A 23555-nucleotide genomic window follows, 5' to 3' on the forward strand; every position below is an offset into this window, starting at 1 on the left:
CATAGTAATCACACTGCTCCAACAGAGTCCCCACACATGATCCCCCTACTGAAAAATTTGTTTTCTTACTGGACTGGTCACTGACTCTCTATCCTGATTTCAAAATGCAGCAGCACTGGTCAGAAACAGAGAACCAGAGGTAAAGGTTTTCACACTCTCACCTAGTTTAAAGCCCCTTATTATCACCTTTTATTAGCATCTCAGAACACACACCAGTGAAATGTCAAGCCTCAAACAAAACACTGTTCCTGTAAAGTACATTTTCTTTCCTAAAAGTTAGTCTTTGTAGCATTCCAATTGAAAAATCAGATCTAACCCATGACATAAAAGTTATCAGCACCCCACAAACATCATGTGGACAACTAGTCTGGATCTGTTTTCAGTGAAACCATTACATATTGCAGACACAGTTACAAAAAGACCCAAAGGCCAGGAAGTCCTTCAATCAAATCAGTTGAACTGACTGCAGGAGGATTATGAAATAATCACTTTTTGTTTGGTTGGCTGGTTGGGGTTTTTTTGTTGTTGCACAGAGTGGCTATGATCTGAAATTCTTCCCAGCTGAAGCAATGCTTCTGCAGAGAGAGGATCCCCTGTAGACCGAGTTCACTGGTGCCAAAGGTTAAGTCACACACAGCAGACTTCTTACAGATCTGCCCCAGCTTCTTTAGGCTCACAGCATTTACAAACCAAACCACAGCTCAGTTTGGACTTGAGGATGTCCTATGAGGAGAGACTGAGGGATCTGGGGGTGCTTAGCCTGGAGAAGAGGAGGCTCAGGGGTGACCTTATTGCTCTCTACAACTACCTTAAGGGAGGTTGTAGCCAGGTGGGGGTTGGTCTCTTCTCCCAGGCAACCAGCACCGGAACAAGGGGACACAGTCTCAAGCTGTGCCAGGGGAGGTTTAGGCTGGAGGTTAGGAGGAAGTTTTACACAGAGAGAGTGATTGCCCACTGGAATGGGCTGCCCGGGGAGGTGGTGGAGTCACCATCACTGGAGGTGTTCAGGAGGAGACTTGATGGGGTGCTTGGTGCCATGGGTTAGTTGATTAGGTGGTGTTGGATGATAGGTTGGACACAATGATCTCGAAGGTCTCTTCCAACCTGGTCTATTCTATTCTATCCTATTGTTATCTGCAATGATCCTGGGCTCAGTAATTTCTCAAAGCTAGAAAGAGAATTGCCCTTCATTCTTTCTCCTCATAAACTAGTCATCTCCTCACAGTCTATTTCTGTTAACAAAGCACCAGAGAGTGGGTCTGAAAAATTATCTTAGAAATTAAATAAAAACTCTTTGGAGTTCAGCACTTGCTTTCCTACTGAAATCATGTTCCTTCTCAAAGCCAGTGAGCATAACTGCAGGACATTAAAATGCTATCACAACGTGGATGAAAACCTAATTTTGCTACAAGTCATTATCAAGCTAAGTGGAGATTTTAAAGCAAAGTCATTATTACAGCTCCCACTGCCACACCACTTTCATCTTCACACAATTTCTTCACACAATTGGAATCGATTTGCCCATTTTAAAGGGTAGCCTGAAGACAACTAAGGCTATGCTTTACCCAAAAGGCATGCATGGTATTGATTCACAGGGCACTGCTTGCTCCATGATAGCTGTCATATACATACCTTTGTTCTGAGGTAACTGACAAAAACAACCTCTCCTTACTCAGGGTCAAGTAAGTCACCTCACATTTGTCACCAAAGAGATTATTCATATCAGTAGCACAAGTTCTAAGGTGACAGCAATGTTTGGGCAACTCTGACAGTCACAGTATCACAGTATCACTAAGGTTGGAAGAGACCTCGAGGATCATCGAGTCCAACCTGTCACCACAGACCTCATGACTAGACCATGGCACCAAGTGCCACATCCAATCCCCTCTTGAACACCTCCAGGGATGGTGACTCCACCACCTCCCTGGGCAGCACATCCCAATGACGAATGACTCTCTCTGTGAAGAACTTTCTCATCACCTCCAGCCTTAACTTCCCCTGGCACAGCTTGAGACTGTGTCCTCTTGTTCTGATGCTGGTTGCCAGACAGAAGAGACCAACCCCTCCCTGGCTACAACCTCCTTTCAGGTAGTTGTAGAGATCAATGAGGTCTGCCCTGAGCCTCCTCTTCTCCAGGCACAATGACTTCCCTGCTCCATTTTAACCATTTTTTTCATTCCTAAAGTAAAAGGTTCACTTTTGTCTGATATTGTTCCTTTTTTTTATAGGCAAGAAGAGAAGTAAAAGCTCTGAATTAATTTTCCAGTCAAATGGTACACTGGCTGCCTCCTCAAAAGGAAAGATCAACAAAGATGTTCAGCTGGGATTTTGTAATGTTAATTTGAAACTCTGTCCTCGCACACTTCTGTGTCTGTAACACTACCACATACTTCTCTACCTTCATAGAATCATACAATCAACCAGGTTGGAAAAGACCTCAGAGATCAGCAAGTCCAACCTATTACCCAACATCTCATGACTAACTAAACCATGGCTCCAAGTGCCTCATCCAAGCCTTTTTTGAACACCTCCAGGGATGGTGACTCCACCACCTCCCTGGGCAGCACATCCCAATGGCCAATCTCTCTTGCTGGGAAGAACTTTCTCCTCACCTCCAGCCTAAACTTCCCCTGGCACAGCTTGAAACTGTGTCCTCTTGTTCTGGTGCTGGTTGCCTGGGAGAAGAGACCAACACCCAGCTGGCTCCAACCTCCCTTCAGGTAGTTGTAGACAGCAATAAGGTCTCCCCTGAGCCTCCTCTTCTCCAGGCTAAACAATATACCTTCTATAAAGGCATGCCACCAATCTCATGCTCAAACTTCACCATGTATGGTTTGATTTAGCTGCAAAAGAAATCATGTAACCAACAGGCATTTTACAATAGATTTTACATGAAAATCAAGTGCAAGAGAATGTCAAGTATTGAACAATGACTTAGTAAAAGAATATATGCACTAGATTCAAGTAATATACCTTAAAAAAAATGTACATCTCACCTTGACAACACTACCTTTGTGTCTCTCCAAAACCTGCAAAGTCTGAGCAGTATTGGCATCAACTACCAGCACAAGTGAATGACATCCATATGCAATCAAACCTTGCCAGCCCCTAGGAAAGCAGAGATCATCATCAATCAAACAGAAAAGAACACAAGGCACTTCACAGCAAAAAAGAGACTTATGCTTTTGTAAGCTGGATGCATGCTACTAGCCACAAACATCAAGCAGCAAAAGTTGACTAAATAAAACTTAAAAGCTCTACAAAATGCTGTTGCTGCAGTCCCTGCTGAACCATTTGCTGATGGAACTCTAAGCTACCACAAAGAACCTCTTCATCTTCCTTCACAGCAATTCTCTTCTGCAAATTTAAGACAGCATGTAGGCTTTCATGCAGTGCCCTCCCAAATGCTAGAGAGGCATGCAGATAAGCAATGTATTTGAAATTATATCAACTGCCTTCCCCTATTTTTCTTCTTAGACAAACACAGAGCATCTGAACAACGATTACCTACCGAGGCTCGTCTAACTTTAGGAGGGGTTAACGAGGCCACTGATGACAATTATCTAGCTACGGAGCATGCCAAACAAGTGGCAACAGTCAAAGGAGAAAGACAATGTTTCAGACTAAGAACTTCCACGTTCACAGCTTTGCAAGAAGACAACCTAAAGGCCACAAGTCAGAGAAAAAAAGTGACTTGGTTCAGCTCAATCATTTTCTCTCCTGAAGATTCGCAGTCGGAGCACAATGCTCTACAGCAGAGCTGTGCGAATTCAGCGTTCAGAGCAATGAACACAAACCCCCAAATACGTGCTGGCTTTGCACATCAAGCCTCCAAAACATCTGAAATAGAAACCTGAAGTGGATGTCCTGCTCTCTACAGTGTGTAGCCCCAGGGCCTCTGCTCAGAGAAATTAAATGTCGCTGCCAGGGGGGACTGAGTCACGTTCATCTACGGCCATGGCTTTGCTCTTGCTTGGGATCCGGACAACAGCAACTCCACAGCGGCTCCCTGCTCGCGCTCTGCCAGCAACGAACTGGGAGCGGAGGCGGATTTCAGCTGGAAGCCAATGCCCAGCAGAAGGGAGCTTGCCTTGGACACAACTCTCCAACATGTCCACTGCCACTAACAGGAAAAGACCCGAGTATTCCAGTGACCACCCTGGCACGACAGGACGCGACTCCCTCGCATGAGGACAGAGTCAGCTGCCCGCAGGGATCTCTACCCCTGGCAGCCCCGGGAGCTGCCTGCACCTCGGTGCCCAGGCTGTATGAGCGTCCCGGTTCAAAAAGCGGCGCCCCCGCAGGAAGCAGCAGACCCGGGCCGGACAGCGGAAGCCCAACCCACGGCTGAGGAAAAGGAGCCGCGGGGCGGCCGGGGGGGGCTCCGCGGGGAGTGCCCGGGGCCGCCTCAGCCGCCCCTCTCCCCTCCCCGAGCGCCGCAGACCGCCCCGCCCGCCTGCGGCCCGGCCCCTCACCAGTCGGCCGCCCCTCTGTTCGGCGGGCTGAGGGCTCCCGTCAGCGTCCGCGCCGGCAGCTTGATGTTCACCGTGAAGCGCTGCATGGCGAGGCCGGGGAACGCCGGGCTCGGCGGAGCGGGCCCTGCCCGGGCAGCCGCTGGCCAAGCGCGCCGCGGCCCTGCCCAGCGCCGCCGCACAGGAAGCGCCGCCGCGGCGGTGCGGCCGGTCCGTGCCTCCGGGGTCCGCCGGGGCCCCGCGGCTCGGGAACGGCAGTTCCGGGGCAGGCCGCGCACGCCGCCGCTCGGGGAGCCTGCGCTGGGTCCAGCCCCTCTCAGCGCGGCGGCGGTGTGCTTGCAGCGGCGTCAGGCACCGGTCCGGGGTGTCCGCTGCCCAGCACGCCCCACGGTGCCTTCGGGCAACCGCAGAACAGCCGCCCGGGCCCGGGGACAGGGCTGCTGCCGCGCTGGCTGTGAGTCACGCAGCCTGGAGCGAGCAGCTGGGGGAGCCGGGGTTGTGTAGCCTGCAGAAAAGGAGGCGCAAGGGAGGCTCTCTCGTTCCCTACAATTGCCTGAGAGGAGGATGGAGCGGAGCGGGGTTGTGCTTTTCTCCCAAGTATCCAGCGATAAGACAAGAGGAAACAGCCTCAAGCTGCACCAGGGGTGGTTTAGGTTGGACAATAGGAAAAATTTCTTCCCCGAAATTGGTCTCGAGCCCTGGAACAGGCTGCCACAGAATCAGAAACATTCGGGTTGGAAAAGAGCCTCAGGATCGCTAAGTCCAACCCGGAACCCTACTCTGCAAAGTTCACCCATAAACCATAGCCCCAAGCACCACATCCAAACCACCTTTAAACACATCCAGGCTTGGGGACTTCACCACCTCTCTGGGCAGCTCGTTCCAATCCCTGACCCCTCTTGCTGGGAAGAAAATCAGTTGCTCCTCATCAGATTTATTCTCCAGACTCTTGATGGCTTCCTTGCCCTCCTCTGCCCTGGCTCCAGCACCTCCACATCTCTCTTGGACTGAGGTGCCCAAAACTGGACACAACGCTTGAGGTGTGGCTCACCAGAGCTGAGTACCACGGGACAATCCCAGGGAAGCAGTTAAGTCACCATCCCTGGAGGTATTTAAAAGGCATGTAGATGTGGTGCTGAGGATCATGGGTTAGTGGTGATCTAAGTAGTGTGGGCTTAACAGCTGGACTTGATAAAAGCCTTTTCCCAGCAAAATGATTCTGTGCCTGGTCTGCCTTGGCTGCACAAGGAAACCTGTGCGTGCTGGCAGTGTGAGCAGCGTTCCTGGAACACCTCACCATGCAAAGGGCTCCCTGCCAGGTGTATGGATCCTGCTGGACCTGCTGCTAGTGCCAGAGAGTTTCTTTTACTGTAGTCATTTCTTCTCCAAAGTTACCTCTTACATGGCGAAACACAACAGTGGCAGCCCTCCTGTGGTAACCACTATGAGGCTGCTGCATGCCTCAGTCATGGAATCATTGAATGGTTTGGATTGGAATGGACCTTAAAGATCATTTAGTTCCAACCACCCTGCCATGGGCTGGGGCACCATCTATTAGACTAGGCTGCTCAAAGCTTCATCCAGCCTTACCTTGAACACTTCCAGGATATACTGCACCCTAAGGCATCAAGTCCTGCCTAATCCAGCCTGTCTTCCATCTTGCCCCCAAGCTGTCACTCATGCTTGGCAAGGCCACCCTGGCTAATACATCCACATGCAAGAACACTGCACATTCACACTGGGGCACACCGGGCTGCAGAGCACTGAAGCATCCAGAACTTTTCCCTGTGCCCTACAGCATTAGTAGGATGGCTTGAACAATACAGTTCCAGGCCCATGACTTGACATGCATGCACTGTTTGGAGCCTTATTTCTTTTCAAAACAGCTAACAACTGTGAGTTATTTTTCACAGTGAAAAAGATGCCACTAGATGGCCAAAGATGGCAAGATCATAATGCCGGCTACATGGCTTTTGCAATGCTGCAGTGTCACTTTGTCACAGAAGATGCAATATTGCTGTTCCTCTGGTTTTTTCCCCCGATATCTTTTCCAACACTCTCACAGAAATCTGCTCTTGAAACACACTGCATTGCTCAATGCCGTTTTCAAGTCACATTAATATTGAAGCTTGTTTTTCAAAACCTCCTCCTAAAATCTCTCTCTCTGCTCTTAAAGCTGATAAAGAACTGTTTGGAGAAGAAGGAGGCTTTTCCCCCCTTTTTTTCCCCCCCTACCATTTGAGGATTTATTGCTCTCTACAACTACCTGAAAGGAGGCTGTAGCCAGGTGGGGGTTGGTCTCTTCTCCCAGGCAACCAGCACCAGAACAAGAGGACACAGTCTCAAGCTGCACCAGGGGAAGTTTAGGCTGGAGGAGAGGAGAAAGTTCTTCCCAGAAAGAGTAATTGGCCATTGGGATGTGCTGCCCAGGGAGGTGGTGGAGTCACCATCCCTGGAGGTGTTCAAAAAAGGATTAGACGTGACAATTGGAGCCATGGTTTAGTTAGTCATGAGGTGTTGGGTGATAGATTGAACTTGATGATCTCTGAGGTCTTTTCCAACCTTACTGATTCTATGATTCTGTGATTCTATATGATCTACACCTCCAGAGGTCAGTTTTGCAGGAGCTTGAGACAGACACTACTTTCATGCATTTCAGTTATTTTTTGCTAATACTGCCTTTATACCATGTCCTTGGATAACCTGCTGCTGCTCTGGGTTTTGGAGGGCTGTTTGCTTGGTTTGTTGGATTTCCAGAAGGGTGCTTTGGAACCTTTTTTTTTTTACACAATAGAAGCAGGGGCTCTTCTTGACAGTTTTCTATCAGCTTTCTTGGTATCAGAAAACCACAGAATCATAGAATGGTCTGGGTTGGAAGGGACCTCCAAAGGTCATCTAAGCCAAGCCCCTCTGCAGTCAGCAGGGACATCCTCAACTAGATCAGGTTGCTCAGAGCCCTCTTGAACTTCACCTTGAATATCTCCAGGGATGGGGCCTCTACTACTTCCCTGGGCAACCAAGGATAAACAAAATGCTTGAAGGGAATAGATACTTTAAGGTGGTTAAAGACAGGGAGAAAGGTAGCAGAAAAGGGGAAACCAAAGAGAAAATCCGGTCTGTGTAACCAAATTGGCTGAAAAATTAGGAATCTGAGAGTGGTTTTCAGGGTCAGATAGGGTGAAAATCAGGCTGCATCAGCCAGACAAATATGTACTGAAGATTCATCAGAGGGAGAGAGAAGGAGATGAGGGAGAGGAGATGAGGAAAAGTTCTGTGAGCAGTGATAAGGAGCATTGGAGGAGCTGAAAGGCAAAAGACTGTGAGATGTCAGGGGGAAAGAAGAGGTATGCCTTGTAGGAACTATGTGTGAGTCCTAGGGTCCATCTGTAGATACTCACTGACCCAGAGACTGATGCACAGCAAGTGGATGTGAACTAAAGCCAGAGATGCCTGTGGCTGTTTTGAGCTGTTTAACAGTATGTCCTCTTTCACCCCTTACTGTACATTTAAGTCTTTGCCTAGCAAGAATGCAAAATACATTAAGGCACTGAGTCCTCTCATTCCTCTGTAAATGCAGAGACACAGCTGTGTCTGCTGTACAAACAGCACATATCAAACTGCAAGCTGCTCGGCTGCCTGGTCAGGAAGGATGTGAAACTCACTAAACCTCTGGGAGCAGCAAACGGCCACGATAAGATACCCAGTGAGAGAGCCTTCATTCCACACAGCTTGAGCTGTTGTCCTCACAAAGCATATGTGGAGAATGAGCCTGTGAAGCTGATGATTAAACCCATGTTAATAAATTCATGAATAAATAAGTAACGAGAACTATGATTTTTGCATAGCTTTTGGCTCTTCTTTTTTTTTGAGTGTTTGAACAAGAAGAAGTGGGCCCAAGGTAGACACATGTTCGCAGTTTCCTTCTTTTAGGTTTCTCTTTTATGTAGTAATTACTGCAGGAATCATCCTGTGAAAGCTTCTGGGACATATTTAATTTCCATTGCCTCAAGTTAGAGCTCCAGGAGCTCTTGGGATCCACCAGTGAGCCACCACAGTCCTAAACTGTGCACTGTTACATTCCATTATACAAACTCCAGTTTGAAGTCAGGATGTGTAACCAATTCATATCTGCTGTGGGGCAGGGTTATATTTGACTTACAAATGATGTTGCTGTTGCCTTAGTGTTATCTTTTCTACTCTCTGCATTCAAGCCTTCTTAAGTTCTCTTCTAGTGAAGTGTCCCTTGCTGAATGGGGGCTGATAATAAAAAACTATTCACTGAGGCCATTCTATCAGGACTCAGGCACAAAGCACATTTTGCACAGTTGTCCTTTGCCTTGTACAGCCTCACAGCATTGTCTGCCTTACACAAGCCCAGCTCCATGCCGTGTCCTCTGCCCCCACAGCCGCAACCTCTTCGAATGGCAGACGGCTGATCTGAAACAAGCTGTCCCTCTGCACCTGCAGCTTGAGATAGCAGAGCATAAAGGCAGGTTTGGTACAGCCATGTCACATCACAGCTCAGGAAAGAAGACAGCTTCCCCAGCACTTGACCTGACACGACGCTGTCTTTTCTCAAGAAGACAGCCAGGAGTTTTGCAGTCAGCATCAGCAGAGAATTGGATCCTCTTTCAGCCAAGCACTCCTCTCCAACAAAGAAGCATGAGCAAGCACATTCTTATCGAGCAAAGCATGCTGTGCATTGAAACACTGCAGGTATTCCTAGAGCTGCACTGAAGGAAGGGAATGGAAACATCTCAATGAATCCCCATGTGCCTTCCCTTGTTTTGAGTGTTAGTGAAACCTTGTTATTTAAAATCAAGCAAGCAGGGTTAGTTTGTTGTTGGGGTCTTTTTTTAAAGGAAAAGTATCTAAGGTCAAGAGTCACTTAATCACAGCCTAACTTTACTATACTACCAGGGATCTTTGTCTTTCCTGGTGTATTTTCAGAGGGAAAAAGCCTCAAAGAAAAGGTATTGATGCTAGAGATTCTGTTCCTGGGACTTCAGAGTTCAGCTAAAGTTAAGATCAAAATAAAGTCAGTATGTGACTTTTGGAGTGTGAAATATTTGGTACCTAGATCTCTTATCAGTTTCATGCAAAACCAAATGGTTTTGGCCAAATACACAATTCCTTGTCTGCCTTCCCAAATGCTTTCAGCTAAAACGCTCAAAAATGGTCTTGAAAGTCTCCTCCAAGTGAGCATGTGTGGTCTGATCCAGCTCCCCTGAGCTTTCTGGACATGTAAGTGTGAATGTTCAAAGGTAGTGGAGCAAACGCTGAAGAGAGTTGCAATGACTGTCTGCAATCTCACTGGTTGGTTGTTTGTGACTGTCATCCAAGGAAGAACTTCTCCATTGTATTGATTTTTTAATCTCAAACTATTTTCCTTAACCTTAAGCATTTCTCTTTTTCTAGGTGTCTACAAAGGTGATGAAATGTAGAACAAATGATTGCTTCATTCACAAATTAAACTCAATTTCCGTGGTGCTGGTTTTGTCCCATTCCTTTCTGAGTTAGGAGCTGGAGTCCATACAGTGCAGTGATGTTGGACCATCAGTATTGGGGTGGCTTAATCCTCTGAATGAGCCATGAAACAAATCAGGAAAGACTGAAAGCTTTTATTACAAAAGGATTATTCTGTTACCCAGCTAACATCTCTTCCAAGTATTGGGGCCATGAGCTAATTGACTGGGATAGTCTTGAGCAGGCAAATTACTGCTGCACCAGCCTTGCCTCTCATAAATGTCTGATAAATACTTTGACACACAGCATCAGAGAAGTTATCAATAGACAAAGAGAGGGTCTAATGAATAGGAGAGAGAACTCAGGCTAGTTCTACCCCAACCTTGCCAATCTCTAAATTGAACCACCTCATCTAATGCATTAAACAGTACCCAGGCAGAGTGAGTTGATCAGAATTTACATCACTTTGTCTCACTTCCCACTCAGTACAAGATGAGGAAGCACACTTTTTCCCCCCCTCTACTTTTCTCTTGTCTGTTCAGTTTATGAGGTGTTGAGGCAGCATTTATCTGTTTGCATCTGCAGAGCATCTTAAATGCTCAGAACTCATGGAAGTTCTGAGTTAAATTGCAACCTAGAGGGTTTACATGAAACCAGTAAGGCAAAAGAAGAGCAGTGCCCTACCCTGTACACTGACTGTGAACAATCCCCTGAGAAATACACTGGATAAACAGAGAGAGATCTGTGTGTAATCACTCACAGGCACAGGGGGATGAGAATGCTAATCTGAGAGATCCACATCCAATGCCCACTGGATTGATTTGAACTTCAAACATTAGAAGGGAAATCAGAATGTCCACTACTATAACCCTGAGCTTTTTTGTAGTGTGATTACCACTGAAGTTCAGAGAGTGGCTTCTGTGCATGCATAGCTGCTGTGGGTAAGCACGGGAGTGTTTGTGCCTGGGGTGCCAGGCACTGTGCAGCAGATACCCTTGCCCCTAAATGATCCAGTGAATGGGTAAAAGGAGAGGAGCTTGGAGTATTTCAGTGCTTTGATTTCCCAAGCTGAGCAAGCATTTGTTTGCTATTTTATTAGGTATGGACAGAAAGTAATATTTTCTTGTAGCCCATGAGCAATTTATCAGCATCTGTGCATTTTCTCTAATAGGAGTGAAGCTGGGATTTGAAATCCACGTGAAACAACGTGGTACAGCTAAGACTCATAAATCAGTTAGTGTTCCTGACAACCTGATGTTCCATGACATAAATGTTGAAGGAGGAAGAAATCTCTAAGAAGAAATGCTTCAGGAAAAAATAAAAAACAGCAACCAACCACTCAACCAAACCAACCAAAAAACCACAGAAAAAGCAGCAAAGATTGATTTTAAGGAGCCATCTGCCACTCCATGACTACAGCCAATAACAATGCGAGTAGAGTAATTCATTGCATTTGATACATTTGATATTGAGAAAGCAAAGTGTCCTTGTCTGTATTACATATTAGAGAGGCTGTTAATGTTTTGAGCTGTGCAGGTTTTCCAGAAACCAAATTCAGAGGCCCAGAGACCTCAGTAAACGTGGGTATCCAGTACAGTGTTAGCTGGTGCATGTCATGGATCCTGCAAACCAAGATCTAGGCTGGATAATTATTTCTATGAGGCCATAAGCCTTCAGTTATTCTTATTTGGTCATGTAGAACATTTTCATTAAATGGTTTCCACATTCTTCAGAGAATTATATGTTAGAACTGGTCTCCTCCCAAGCACCAGTGAGGTTTGGCAGTTGATGTCAAAGTGTGGCCCTCCTTCCAGGGTTTGGATGGAAGTCTGCCTTGGAAGATTTCAATGTGGCACAAACTAATTCAGTAGCTGGCAGTGCAGGCTGCCTGTGGTAAGGAATCCAGCCACTTGAACCAGGACAATTCATTCTTGGGAAGGAGTCCTGTGTCTCTTCTCCACAAAATGGGATGTGAATTCCATGGTCTGGCCTGGTTTATGACTCGGTGATGCTATGGAGCTATCAGCTGCTGGGCTTCTTGAAAGCTCATGGGGAACTGAGGATGCTTAAAGCTTGGTAAGATAACGAAATGCTAAGAATCAAATCAAAGGCCTAGGCAGCCTGTGAAAGAGAAAAGTCCCTGTTTAAACACAAATGGCATCAGCAAGCAGACAGAGACATCAGAGTAAGGCTTTGTTCACAACATTTGGTGGGTCTTCAGTTCCCGTGGCAGTGACTTGGCTCTCACTTAGTGCTGTAGGTGACCAATGCTTGTACAGGTTATGAATGCACACCCCCCAGCTCCTCTGAGAAGTATGAGCAGCTCCATGTAGTAGTTTATGCTAAGGCATTACACACTCAGCCTCAGCAGCAGCTTTGTAATTGCTCATTCTTTTCCTAGTAAAACAACTTTTGGAACATTAGGCAATGTATGTATGTTTTGTATGTTTCTATGTATGTATGTTTTGTTACAGGATGAGGGTTCCTTGGTGAACCTTACTGCTCTTTTGGAGAAAGCATACTGCAAAATGCCCTGATCTCTTTGGTATACTGATATTTACTAGGTGGAGGACCAAAGCCTTCCAGACAAACAGAAGCAAAACCCAGAAGTACCAGGAAAATTCTGGCACTAAAAGGCACAAAGCTTGCTTTCCTTCTTTAGTTGGCACAGTGATGACCTGTGACTTTTCACCTAGCTGTGCCATGACTTCTTTTTCCTCTAGAGTAACAATAAATTGATCACAGGCAGGAAGAAGAGATAGTGGGTTTGGAACACAAGATGTAAGTGCACCAGAGTTCCTGGTGAACTTGATTTGGGATTTGCCACTCTTCCAGTTTAAATAAAGCAAAGAACGATCACCTAGGAACACCTCTGTAAGAGTCACAAAGTCATGCAGCAGGCTGGCAGAGCTCTGCGTGTATATAGGCAGCAGGAGAATAAACTAATAATCCAGATTTGTGACAGTTGGAGAGAAATTCTACACAGCTGCTGGAACCCAAATGCTGATTAAAAAATGTTCTACAAATCAGCCTCTGAAGCTGGCTTACTGTGATGCTTTACAGGCTGCTTCGGAGGTTGTGGCTCTCGGGCAGGCAGGGGAAGAGCACTTGTGCATCACTTGTGCACCTGTCCAGAGAAGGGCAACAAGACTGGGGAGAGGCCTTGAGCACAGCCCTGTGAGGAGAGGTTGAGGGAGCTGGGGTTGCTTAGCCTGGAGAAGAGGAGGCTCAGGGGAGACCTCATTGCTGTCTACAACTCCCTGAAGGGAGGCTGTAGCCAGGTGTGGGTTGGTCTCTTCTCCCAGGCACCCAGCACCAGAACAAGAGGACACAGTCTCAAGCTGTGCCAGGGGAGGTTTAGACTCGAGGTGAGGAAAAAGTTCTTCACTGAGCAAGTCGTTCATCATTGGAATGTGCTGCCCAGGGAGGTGGTGGAGTCACCGTCCCTGGAGGTGTTCAAGAGGGATGTGGCACTTGGTGCCATGGTCTAGTCCTGAGGTCTGTGGTGACAGGTTGGACTCGATGATCCTCGAGGTCTCTTCTAACTTTAGTTATACTGTGATACTGTAATCATAGAGGAAAGGTTAGCAAATGGCCTCTGAGGCTTGGTTGAAGGAGGAAAGAAGACCCTGTCAAAAGCTCTGATAGTAAACCAGGAGGGTGAGCAGCCCAGAAGCATGGGACACTGGCTGTGAGAAGCTGCACAGTTTGGATGGCCTCCACCTTGGCAGAAGGGATCACTTGTGCCTGGGGGACAGACTGGTCAGAGCAGGTAGAAGGCAGCTCTGCAGAAACTCCACGTGTGAGAAGTGGAGCAAAGTGGCACTTGACAGCAATTAGGTCTGAGAACCATGGGACAGGGAAAAATCTGTGGCCAGTGGAGCAGCAGCAGGTCACAAGAGCTTTTCCTTCAATGAGGCCATGGCTGGTTTTCACACTTCCAATTGCTTTCTCATGTGGCATTAAGCTACTGAAAGAAATCAAATGAACCTTACCTTTTGGGTTTTTTCTGTGGTGGTGTGTTGCTGCTCAGGTTTTAAAGAGCTTATGTAAATGTTTCCCCTAAGTACAGTAATTATTTGATCTGACTTTGACACAGTGCTGAAAAAGCAAGTTTTATGATCACTGATAAAAGTAAGGTAATGTTAAAAAGCCTCCCAAGGCCCATCACGTTTGACATACAAAGGGTCCTGTTCTTCAAAATGCCTGCAAGGTGGGAAATGACTTGGCTGAAATACAGTATCTATTAAGAGACAAATGCCATGGATCCAGAGATGTGAAAATCAGCCTCTGAAGACTCTATTAAAAAACCCCAAACCTGACTGGGATTAGAGCCCAGCCTCAGCAGCTATGAATAAAATGCATTCCTTCAGAGTCCAGCCTGAGCTGTGTATGTTGGCTTCTATTTTATGTCAGCAGCTGTATTAGAATCATAGAATCAACCAGGCTGGAAAAGACCTCAGAGACCATCAAGTCCTACCTATTACCTGTCCCCCAGCACCTCCTGACAGCTAAACCATGGTTCCAAGTGCCACATCCAAGCCTTTTCTGAACACCTCCAGGGATGGTGACTCCACCACCTCCCTGGGCAGCACATCCCAATGGCCAATTCCTCTTTCTGGGAAGAACTTTCTCCTCACCTCCAGCCTAAACTTCCCCTGGCACAGCTTGAGCTTGTTCCCCTGGGAAAGAGAGAGAGTTGTGTCTTGGCTTTATTGGTGGTGTTCTAAAATGTTCACATCCTCCTCTAAAAGAACAGTCTTCAAAATGTGAAGCTGTTCTCCCAACCTGCAGGGGATGTCAGAGCAATAATTAGAGCTGTTGGGTTTGCTGATTCTCATATACACAAGAGACAGTTTGACTGGCTTCAGCCATGTGCTAAATTGATTTTAAGGCCCTCCATACTGTGGCAATATTCCCATATTTGATCGTATTTATCTTTCTGTTTGACTTTTCTGTCTTCAGCACAGGAGAAAAACAAAGGGAAATTTCAAACAACAAAAACCCCCCCAGCCCACCCCAAACCACACACACACACAAATATCAAATGCAAAGAAAAGTCCCTCCAGGACTTTGCATAAAATTCCTTTTTTAAAGAGTTTTACTAGTTAAACTCATCTCATGCCTCAGAAGTATGACCTCTGTTCAAATGGGAGTTAGGATAAAATGCAAGACTAAGAAATCTCTGGAATCTAGGACTTGCTTCCAAAAGGATACAGTTTTCTTCCACGCCTCATTAAGCTTGCCTGAAGTGACCCAATCAGTGTGGCAAAGCTTCAGAGAAGATAAACTACTTGAGAATTTTTCTTCATTTTACTCTTCTCTTTTTAACTCCACTCACTGTGGGGTCATAGCTCAGAGCTCTGTGAAATGCATGTGGGAAATTTGCAGGGCAGTTTATAGAGGGATGCACAAACCTATGGAGATTATCTTTTTCACACAAGTGATATTTGGAAGCAGCTAACAATTGTTTGTTGGGTGTTTTTTCAAGACCAATTAATATGGAAGTGACATTTAAAAGGCACACTGCATGAGGGAACCTAAGAAGGCAGGTTTTTCCAAAGTGGAATGTGGCTGAGGAATTGCAAGCTGATGGCACTGTCTGGGATCCTGTTACTCTGAAAATCACTGCAGCATAGAAATGCTGAGGTTGGGAACACCCTCAGAGGTCATTGAATCATAGAATTGTCAGGGTTGGAAGGGACCTCAAGGATCAGCCAGTTCCAACCCCCCTGCCATGGGCAGGGACACCTCACACTGCATCAGGTTGCTCACAGCCACATCCAGCCTCGCTGCAAACACCTCCAGGGATGAGGCTTCCACCACCTCCCTGAGCAACCTGTGCCAGGCTCTCACCACCCTCATGGGGAAACACTTCTTCCTCACATCCAATCTGGATCTACCCACTTCTAGTTTTGCTCCATTCCCCCCAGTCCTATCCCTCCCTGACACCCTCAGAAGTCCCTCCCCAGCTTTCTTGTAGGCCAATCATCAGCCCAACACCACCATGGCCATTAAACCATGTCCCCAAGTTCCACATCCACAGGTTTCTTCAACATCTCCAGAAACAGTGATTCCACCACCTCCCTGGGCAGCCTTTTCCTATGCCTGACCACCCTTTCAAGCAAAGAAATGTTTCCTGATATCCATTCTGAACATCCCCTGGTTCAATTTGCTTGCTCTTCAGCTGCTCATGAAAGGCTTCCTTCATTTTATTTCCTATTCCCCTGCAAGCTGTTTCTTCCAGTAACATTGGAATTTCTGCTATGAGAAGAGATCTGATCCTCAGTTGTGATACAAATTGCATAGCCACTTTTTCACTGGCAAGATGAGTCAGTGGAGCCTCCCTCTCTGGAGGTATTCAAGACCTGTCTAGATATATTCCACTGTGATCTGCTCTAGGTGATCCTGCTCTGGCAGGGGGAGGCTGGGCTGGATGATCTCTCCAGGTCCCTTCCAGCCCCTGGCACTCTATGGTTCTGTGAAGAGCTAAATCTATGAGCCCAAGGCACTTTTCCCCTGCTTACCAGTTCAGTTCCATCTTCATCCTTGCATTTTCACATCCTTACTCTTTGGTACATTTTGCATGTGCTGGGGAATACAGATGGTCTTTTCCTATAGTGGGTTATTGCAGATGACTTTTCCTTGATAAAACAGTCCTCTGGCTCCCCATTCTCGACAGAATTTTAAAGAAAATATCCCCAGTTTGAGGGCAGAGTGATCAATCTGAAGCACATCCTGGGGGGGCAAGCTGCAGAGCACAAGGCATTACAAAAATAATGAAAGATTTAGCACCAGCTATACAATATTTAAACCAAAGGAGATTGGAAGTCAGAGCAGTGATATTTACAAAGCCCTCTTGATTTTGTTTAACCTGTTAAGAAGCTCTCAAACAAATCCACAAGTTCCTATATCTTTCTCTTTATTTTTTGTGTAGACTATCTCTCTGAAATCATAGAATTAATAAGGTTGGAAAAGACCTCAGAGATCAGCAAGTCCAACCTACCACCCAACACCTCATGCCTAACTAAACCATGGCTCCCAGTGCCACATCCAATCCCTTTTTGAACACCTCCAGGGACAGTGACTCCACCACCTCCCTGGGCAGCACATCCCAATGGCCAATCTCTCTTGCTGGGAAGAACTTTCTCCTCACCTCCAGCCTAAACCTCCCCTGGCACAGTGTGAGACTGTGTCCTCTTGTTCTGGTACTGGTTGCCTGGGAGAAGAAATGGTAATATCTACTGCTCAAAACTTCTGACTTGCCTTTAGACAGGATAAAAGCACACTAAGTTTCTTGTGTTTCATAGCTATGAGTGCTCTTTTTAAGGCTTTCTGATTATAGCAAATCTAATAGGTGATAGCCTTTGCAGGGCCATTTCCAGCCCAGTGGCAGCCACAATTCTCCTGTCTCTAGCAATCAATCTTACTTAGCCACCATTAGGTGCTGAGGTTTTTGCTTCAGAGGGCTCAGGTGCAAAGCTCATTCCTTCATTATCTCCTCAGTAGAACAAGAGCTGCCTTCTCTCTGCAAGAGGAAAGGCATTCAGAAACATGCCAGAAAGAGAGACTGTACTGCCACAAGTTAATCCTCCTCTTATTTGTCCAGTGAGACAGGAGGTAATGGGTTTAAATTAAAGGAGCATAGAGTCTAGCTTTTCTAAGATAGAATTTGTTTGGTTTTTCCTTACAATGAGGGTGGTGAAACCCTGGCCCAGGTTGTCCAGAGAGGTGGTAGATGCCCCATCCCTGCAAGCATTCCAGGACAGGTTGGTTGGGGCTCTGAGCAGCCTGCTCTATTTGAAGATGTCCCTGCTCACTGCAGGGGGCAGACAAGAAGACCTTCAGAGGTTCTTTCTGACCCCAAACACTCCATGGTTCTATGACTATTTGAATACAAGACCCTTCTATGCTCACCCTAAACGCAAGATTGTTGAGAACAGCAGATGTGCTACAGAAATTAGGTGAGCATAGACCCATAAGGTTTTGTATTTGTCAAAAGTGTTTTAACCATGAAGCCTTAAGCAGCAGAAGATTTCAAGTCTCCAGACTTCCCAGAGTGCAGAAACGCTGCTTGGCATCCAAAACTCACCAAAATGGAGAGATGCAGATGATTTGCCTGGCCAGTAGTGGTATGATTTCTTGCTCAGTTTAAAGGAGAAAGCCAGTTTTCAACCCCACAGAAAATGCAGCCTGATGACACTTGTGGCAGTGGGGCTTAAGTCAAACTTCCAGTGCAGAAGGTATGAAAAAGCTCAAAGGTTGTCACACAGACAGCCATCAGCTTAGGATCTCCTGAACTTCTGTAGGCTTCAGATCTGGGCAGGGAATGTCTGTGGCAGCTTGTCAAACACTGCAACCCAGCCACATCACTAAAGACACAACCATGGCACACTTTGAATAACACAAGGAAGGACAGGCTGATGCCAAAATGTCATAGAACCAACCAGGTTGGAGAAGACCTCAGAGATCATCAAGTCCAACCTACTACCTAATACCTAACACCTCCTGACAACTAAACTATGGCTCCAAGTGCCACATCCTATCCCTTTTTGAACACTTCCAGGGAGGGTGACTCCACCACCTCTCTGGGCAGCACATCCCAATGGCCAGTCTCTGTTTCTGGGAAGAACTTTCTCCTCACCTCCAGCCTAAACCTCCCCTGGTGCAGCTTGAGACTGTGTCCTCTTGTTCTGGTGCTGGTTGCCTGGGAGAAGTTGCAGAGAGCAACGAGGTCTCCACTGAGCTTCCTCTTCTCCAGGCTAAACACCCCCAGCCTCTCCTCACAGGGCTGTGCTCCAGACCCCTCCCCAGCTTTGTTGCCCTTCTCTGGACACCTTCAAGTGTCTCATTGTCCTTCTTCAATTGAAGGGCCCAGAACTGGACACAGTACTCCAGGTGTGGCCTAACCAGTGCTAAGTACAGGGCAGAATGTCCTCCCTGCTCCTGCTGATAGTCCTTTGTTAAGCAATTTGAACAGAAGCAAGCATGAGTAATCCACTGTGCTACAATTTACTAAGGGACGATTGCTGATTTACAAAGAAGAAAGAAAAACCAAACACAAAAAAGCCTTAGCCATTCCCCACCCCCTCTGGATGATACCACATTTCTTCAATTTTTGCTTTGTTTCCCCTGTTTTTAGAACTTGAAAGGACTGGTTAGTGACTGACAGGACAGTGGCTGTGCAACAGATGAGGCTAATCACTCTGGCACTCTGAACATCAGCTCTGCTCTCACCTACTTCCTATCCTTATTTATGCATTAAACATCAAGACAGTAATGCAACAATTATCTTAGCAAGATTAGAAATTACACAGGGAGGATGGCAGAGAGGAATAAGAAGAGAACCAAACAGAAACTTGATTATTCCCTATATTACCTTTGGGATTGTATAATTAAGCCTCTCCCTTGTTTCATTACAAAGTTCAATGAAAAGCACAACTGCATTCCTAACAGCCAGCAGCCTGGGTTTTTTCCTTTCCAGTTTTCATATGGATCTTCTCAATCCTCAGAAGAGCTACTGGGCAAAATGAGTTCTTGCCTCTTTGATTAGTTCAAAAACAATCTGATTTGCAGTTTTGCAATCTCTGCCGTGTTCGGTTCAGTGAGTCCCTGTCTGAGACAGCTTAGTGTGAGACAGTATTTAGTACTAGGCAACACTGTCAGCTTGTGGATAGACCACAACAGACTAGGAAATATGTAGGGGTGAGAAAATGATGCATTTCCTCAAGCAGGAATGATAGGCTGGAGAGGTGAGCCCATGACAACCTCATAAGGTTCAACAAGGCCAAGTGCAAGGTCCTGCTGCTGGGTCAGGGCAATCCCAGGGGCCAGTATAAGCTGGGCAGGGACTGGCTGGAGAGCAGCCATGAAGAAAAGGACTTGGGGGTGCTGGTGGATGAGAAGCTCAACAGGAGCCAGCAGTGAGCACTTGCAGCCCAGAGAACCAAGCAGAGCCTGGGCTGCAGCAAGAGAAGCAGAGCCAGCAGGGCCAGGGAGGTGATTCTCCATTCTGCTCCACTCTGGCGAGAGCCCACCTGGAGCTCTGTGTCCAGTTCTGGAGCCTCTATTACAGGAAGGATCTGGAGGTGCTGGAGGGTGTCCAGAGAAGGACCACAAGGATGAGCAGAGGGCTGGAGGTGCTCTGGAGACAGACTTGAGGGAGTTGGGGCTGTTCAGTCTGGAGAAGAGAAGGCTCTGAGGAGACCTAATTGTGGCCTTCTGCAGGGGGCTACAAGAAAGCTGGGGAGAGACTTTTGAGTGTGTATGGGAGGGATAGGACTGGGGGGGATGGAACAAAACTAGAAGTGGGTAGATTGAGATTGGATGTTAGGAGGAAGTATTTCCCCATGAGGGTGGTGAGAGCCTGGCACAGGTTGCCCAGGGAGGTGGTGGAAGCCTCCTGCCTGGAGGTGTTTGCAGCCAAGCTGGATGTCGCTGTGAGCAACCTGCTGTAGTGTGAGGTGTCCCTGCCCATGGCAGGGGGGTTGGAACTGGATGATGCTTGAGGTCCCTTCCAGCCCTAACAATTCTATGATTCTGTGATTCTAATGTGTAAGCCATAGACTGTGATTTTCATCTACATGAAGGAAGCCTTTGCTGGTCAAAATGCAACATTACCCTAGATACCAAAAAGCCTTCCTTTGGTTAATTGCATGGTCCCCACGGTGACAATTAGTCCCATTAAGTGTTTGCTGCTGGTGTTCACTGGTGCTAGTGGCCTGGCAAAACCATTAACAGGAAGAGATCAGCAGTGGATATCTGCTTGAGAAAGTGCATCTTCTTGTAACTGAGTCAGGAATCCTCCTGTGTTGTGCTGCAGTTAACATTCCTCGCCGTACACCTTCTAAAAGAAAGAAGTCTCACGATGCTTACTTTGCTGTAGGGAAAACTGTCTCACAGGCAGATGAAGAGGCTCACCCAGGCCATCCAGCAGGCTGGTGGCACAGCTAGGAAAAACGTGAGCCTGTCATGTCCCAGCGTGATGCCCTCTCCGTGTCCCCTCAAAGAACAGGATTGATGAGCAGCAGGAGGCCGTGTAGCGAAAGCTGCTCATTAACTGCTGCGCTGTGGATTTGCTACCACCTCCTCTTGGAAAATCAATGTTTAGCTGTAAGTAACTCAGGCACCTCCCATAAAAGTTCTTGTAACACACTTGCAGCTGCTGGCATACAAAGCACATCTGTCAAAAGAAAATCCTCATTAATAAAGGATGAGAGCTCTGGCTCTGTTACAAAGCCCTCGTGCGACACGGACCCCCTCTTGCTGCTTGTGGTAATTCTGCCTTTGAAAAGACTGAAGTCTTCTGATGTGAGCTCACATCAGTGGATTTACTGCAAGGATGAACTTGATCCTCTTTTTTTCCTCCCTTTTCCTCTCAGCAGCAGTGAAGAAAGCAGGTGCAAGGAAAAGTAATGGGTGTAAAAGAGAAGGGAAAACAAACAAGCAGTTCCAGCTCTTCTGGGTTGCTTCACACCCAGTGGAAGTGAAAGCTGTGGTGGAAGTGGAGCTGATGTTGCCCACAGATAAGGATAAGAACGCTGCTGCCATGCAGCTTTGGCCAATCACTCTCTCCTCAGCAGAAGAGATGCTGCCTGGAAGCAGCATTTGATTGATTTGCTCATGGGTTGCTGAAATGCAGCCTACATGTTCATATTTATGATATTAACTAACCTCAGCCTTAGCACTCTGCTCCAAAAACAAGTACAACAGCAGCAAATGAATGGTTGCCTTTTCAAAGCTTCCAAACTTCCACAGCAGCAACCGGGATGAAACTGGAGGCATTTACATTTTTAATTTCCTCTTGTCATGGCTGGTTTTAATTAACAAAAATGATGGTGGCAGTGACTGGCACAGAGAGATGCTGGAACTAATTACTGAGATGGTGTGAGGGAAGACTGAAAATGCAGATTTAATTCTGGGCAAAGAACAATATTTAATTCAAGATAAAAAAGAATAGAATCTCAGAATTGTCAGGGTTGGAAGGGGCCTCAAGGCTCAGCCAGTTCCAACCCCCCTGCCATGGGCAGGGACACCTCACACTACAGCAGGTTGCTCACAGCCACATCCAGCCTGGCTGCAAACACCTCCAGGGATGAGGCTTCCACCACCTCCCTGGGCAACCTGTGCCAGGCTCTCACCACCCTCATGGGGAACAACTTCCTAACATCCAATCTCAATCTACCCATTTCTAAATTTTTCCCATTCCCCCCAGTCCAATCACTCCCTGACACCCTCAGAAGTCCCTCCCCAGCTTTCTTGTAGCCCCCTTCAGATACTGAAAGGCCACAATGAGGTCTCCTCAGAACCTTCTCCAGACTGAACAGCCCCAACTCTCTCAGTCTGTCCTCGTAGCAGAGCAGCTCCAACCCTCTGCTCATCCTCATGGTCCTTCACTGGGCACCTTCCAGCATGCCCAGCCTTAAAGCCTTTATGAAAACACCAGGTTTGCCCCAGGTAGGTGATGCCCTACCTGCCTCTTGGAGGAGAGTGGATTTTGTCAGCACATTTGCATGGAGCAGGCTGCCATATTTACTGTAGCCTTTCCCAAAGACTCATCCATTTCCAGCTCCTGTCCATCTCTTTGATTAAACAATGGAGCCCCCTTGCAGCTTTTCTATTTTTAGCTATTTTGGTCCATTTGATCACTGCAGGGATACATTTTTCAAGGCTGTCTAGAAGCAGGCAAAGGCTTTTTGGAATGTCGAGTGTACCACCTGGAGTCCTCGTAGGCAGTGACTTCTCCTAATTAACTACCAGCACGGAGCACATTGAAAATGAATCCCCTCAAGTCTGTGGTTGAGGGAAAATATACCATTTAGAAATTAATTTAACTTGAGTTTCATCATGCTTCATTGCTCTTATAGCTTTATAGAATCATAGAATTGCCAGGGTTGGAAGGGACCTCAAGGATCAGCCAGTTCCAACCCCCCTGCCATGGCCAGGGACACCTCACACTGCAGCAGGTTGCTCACAGCCACATCCAGCCTGGCTGCAAACACCTCCAGGCAGGAGGCTGCCACCACCTCCCTGGGCAACCAGTGCCAGGCTCTCACCACCCTCATGGGGAACAACTTCTTCCTCACATCCAATCTCAATCTACCCATTCCTAGTTTTGCTCCATTCCCCCCAGTCCAATCACTCCCTGACACCCTCAAAAGTCCCTCCCCAGCTTTCTTGTAGCCCCCTTCAGATACTGGAAGGCCACAATAAGGTCTCCTCAGAGCCTTCTCTTCTCCAGACTGAGCAACCCCAACTCCCTCAGTCTGTCCTCATAGCAGTGGAGCTCCAGCCCTCTGCTCATCCTCATGGCCCTTCTCTGGACACTTTCCAGCACCTCCAGATCCTTCCTGGAACAGAGGCTCCAGAACTGGACACAGTACTCCTGGTGAGGTCTCACCAGAGCAGAGTAGAGGAGGAGAATCCCCTCCCTTGACCTGCTGGCTATGCTTCTCTTGATGCAGCCCAGGATGTGATTGGCTTTTCTAGAAGTCAAAGAATAGGGTAAGGAAAGATCACAAATTGAAGCAAGGCAGAAATAGAAAGAAAAATAACAGAGAAGGGACTGAGGAATGACATTTCAGCCACTTCTTGTAGTGATAAATCAAAGGTTTCCAA

General features: G+C 47.0%; 1 protein-coding gene across 1 annotated transcript in view; it reads right to left on the minus strand.

Moving 5' to 3' along the window:
• Positions 1-4671, minus strand: part of WDR11 (WD repeat domain 11) — a 55802-nt gene extending 51131 nt beyond the window's left edge. Inside the window, exons 1-2 of the mRNA XM_054163532.1 lie at positions 4476-4671; positions 2997-3108 (exon numbers count right to left, since the gene is read on the minus strand). Of these exons, the coding sequence (XP_054019507.1) occupies positions 2997-3108; positions 4476-4561 (198 nt within the window). The 5' untranslated portion in view covers positions 4562-4671. The remainder of the gene's footprint in view (positions 1-2996; positions 3109-4475) is intronic.
• Between the last annotated feature and the right edge of the window lie 18884 nt (positions 4672-23555).

The sequence above is a fragment of the Dryobates pubescens genome, chromosome 8 (genome assembly GCF_014839835.1).
Source record: "Dryobates pubescens isolate bDryPub1 chromosome 8, bDryPub1.pri, whole genome shotgun sequence".
Lineage (NCBI taxonomy): Eukaryota > Metazoa > Chordata > Aves > Piciformes > Picidae > Dryobates > Dryobates pubescens.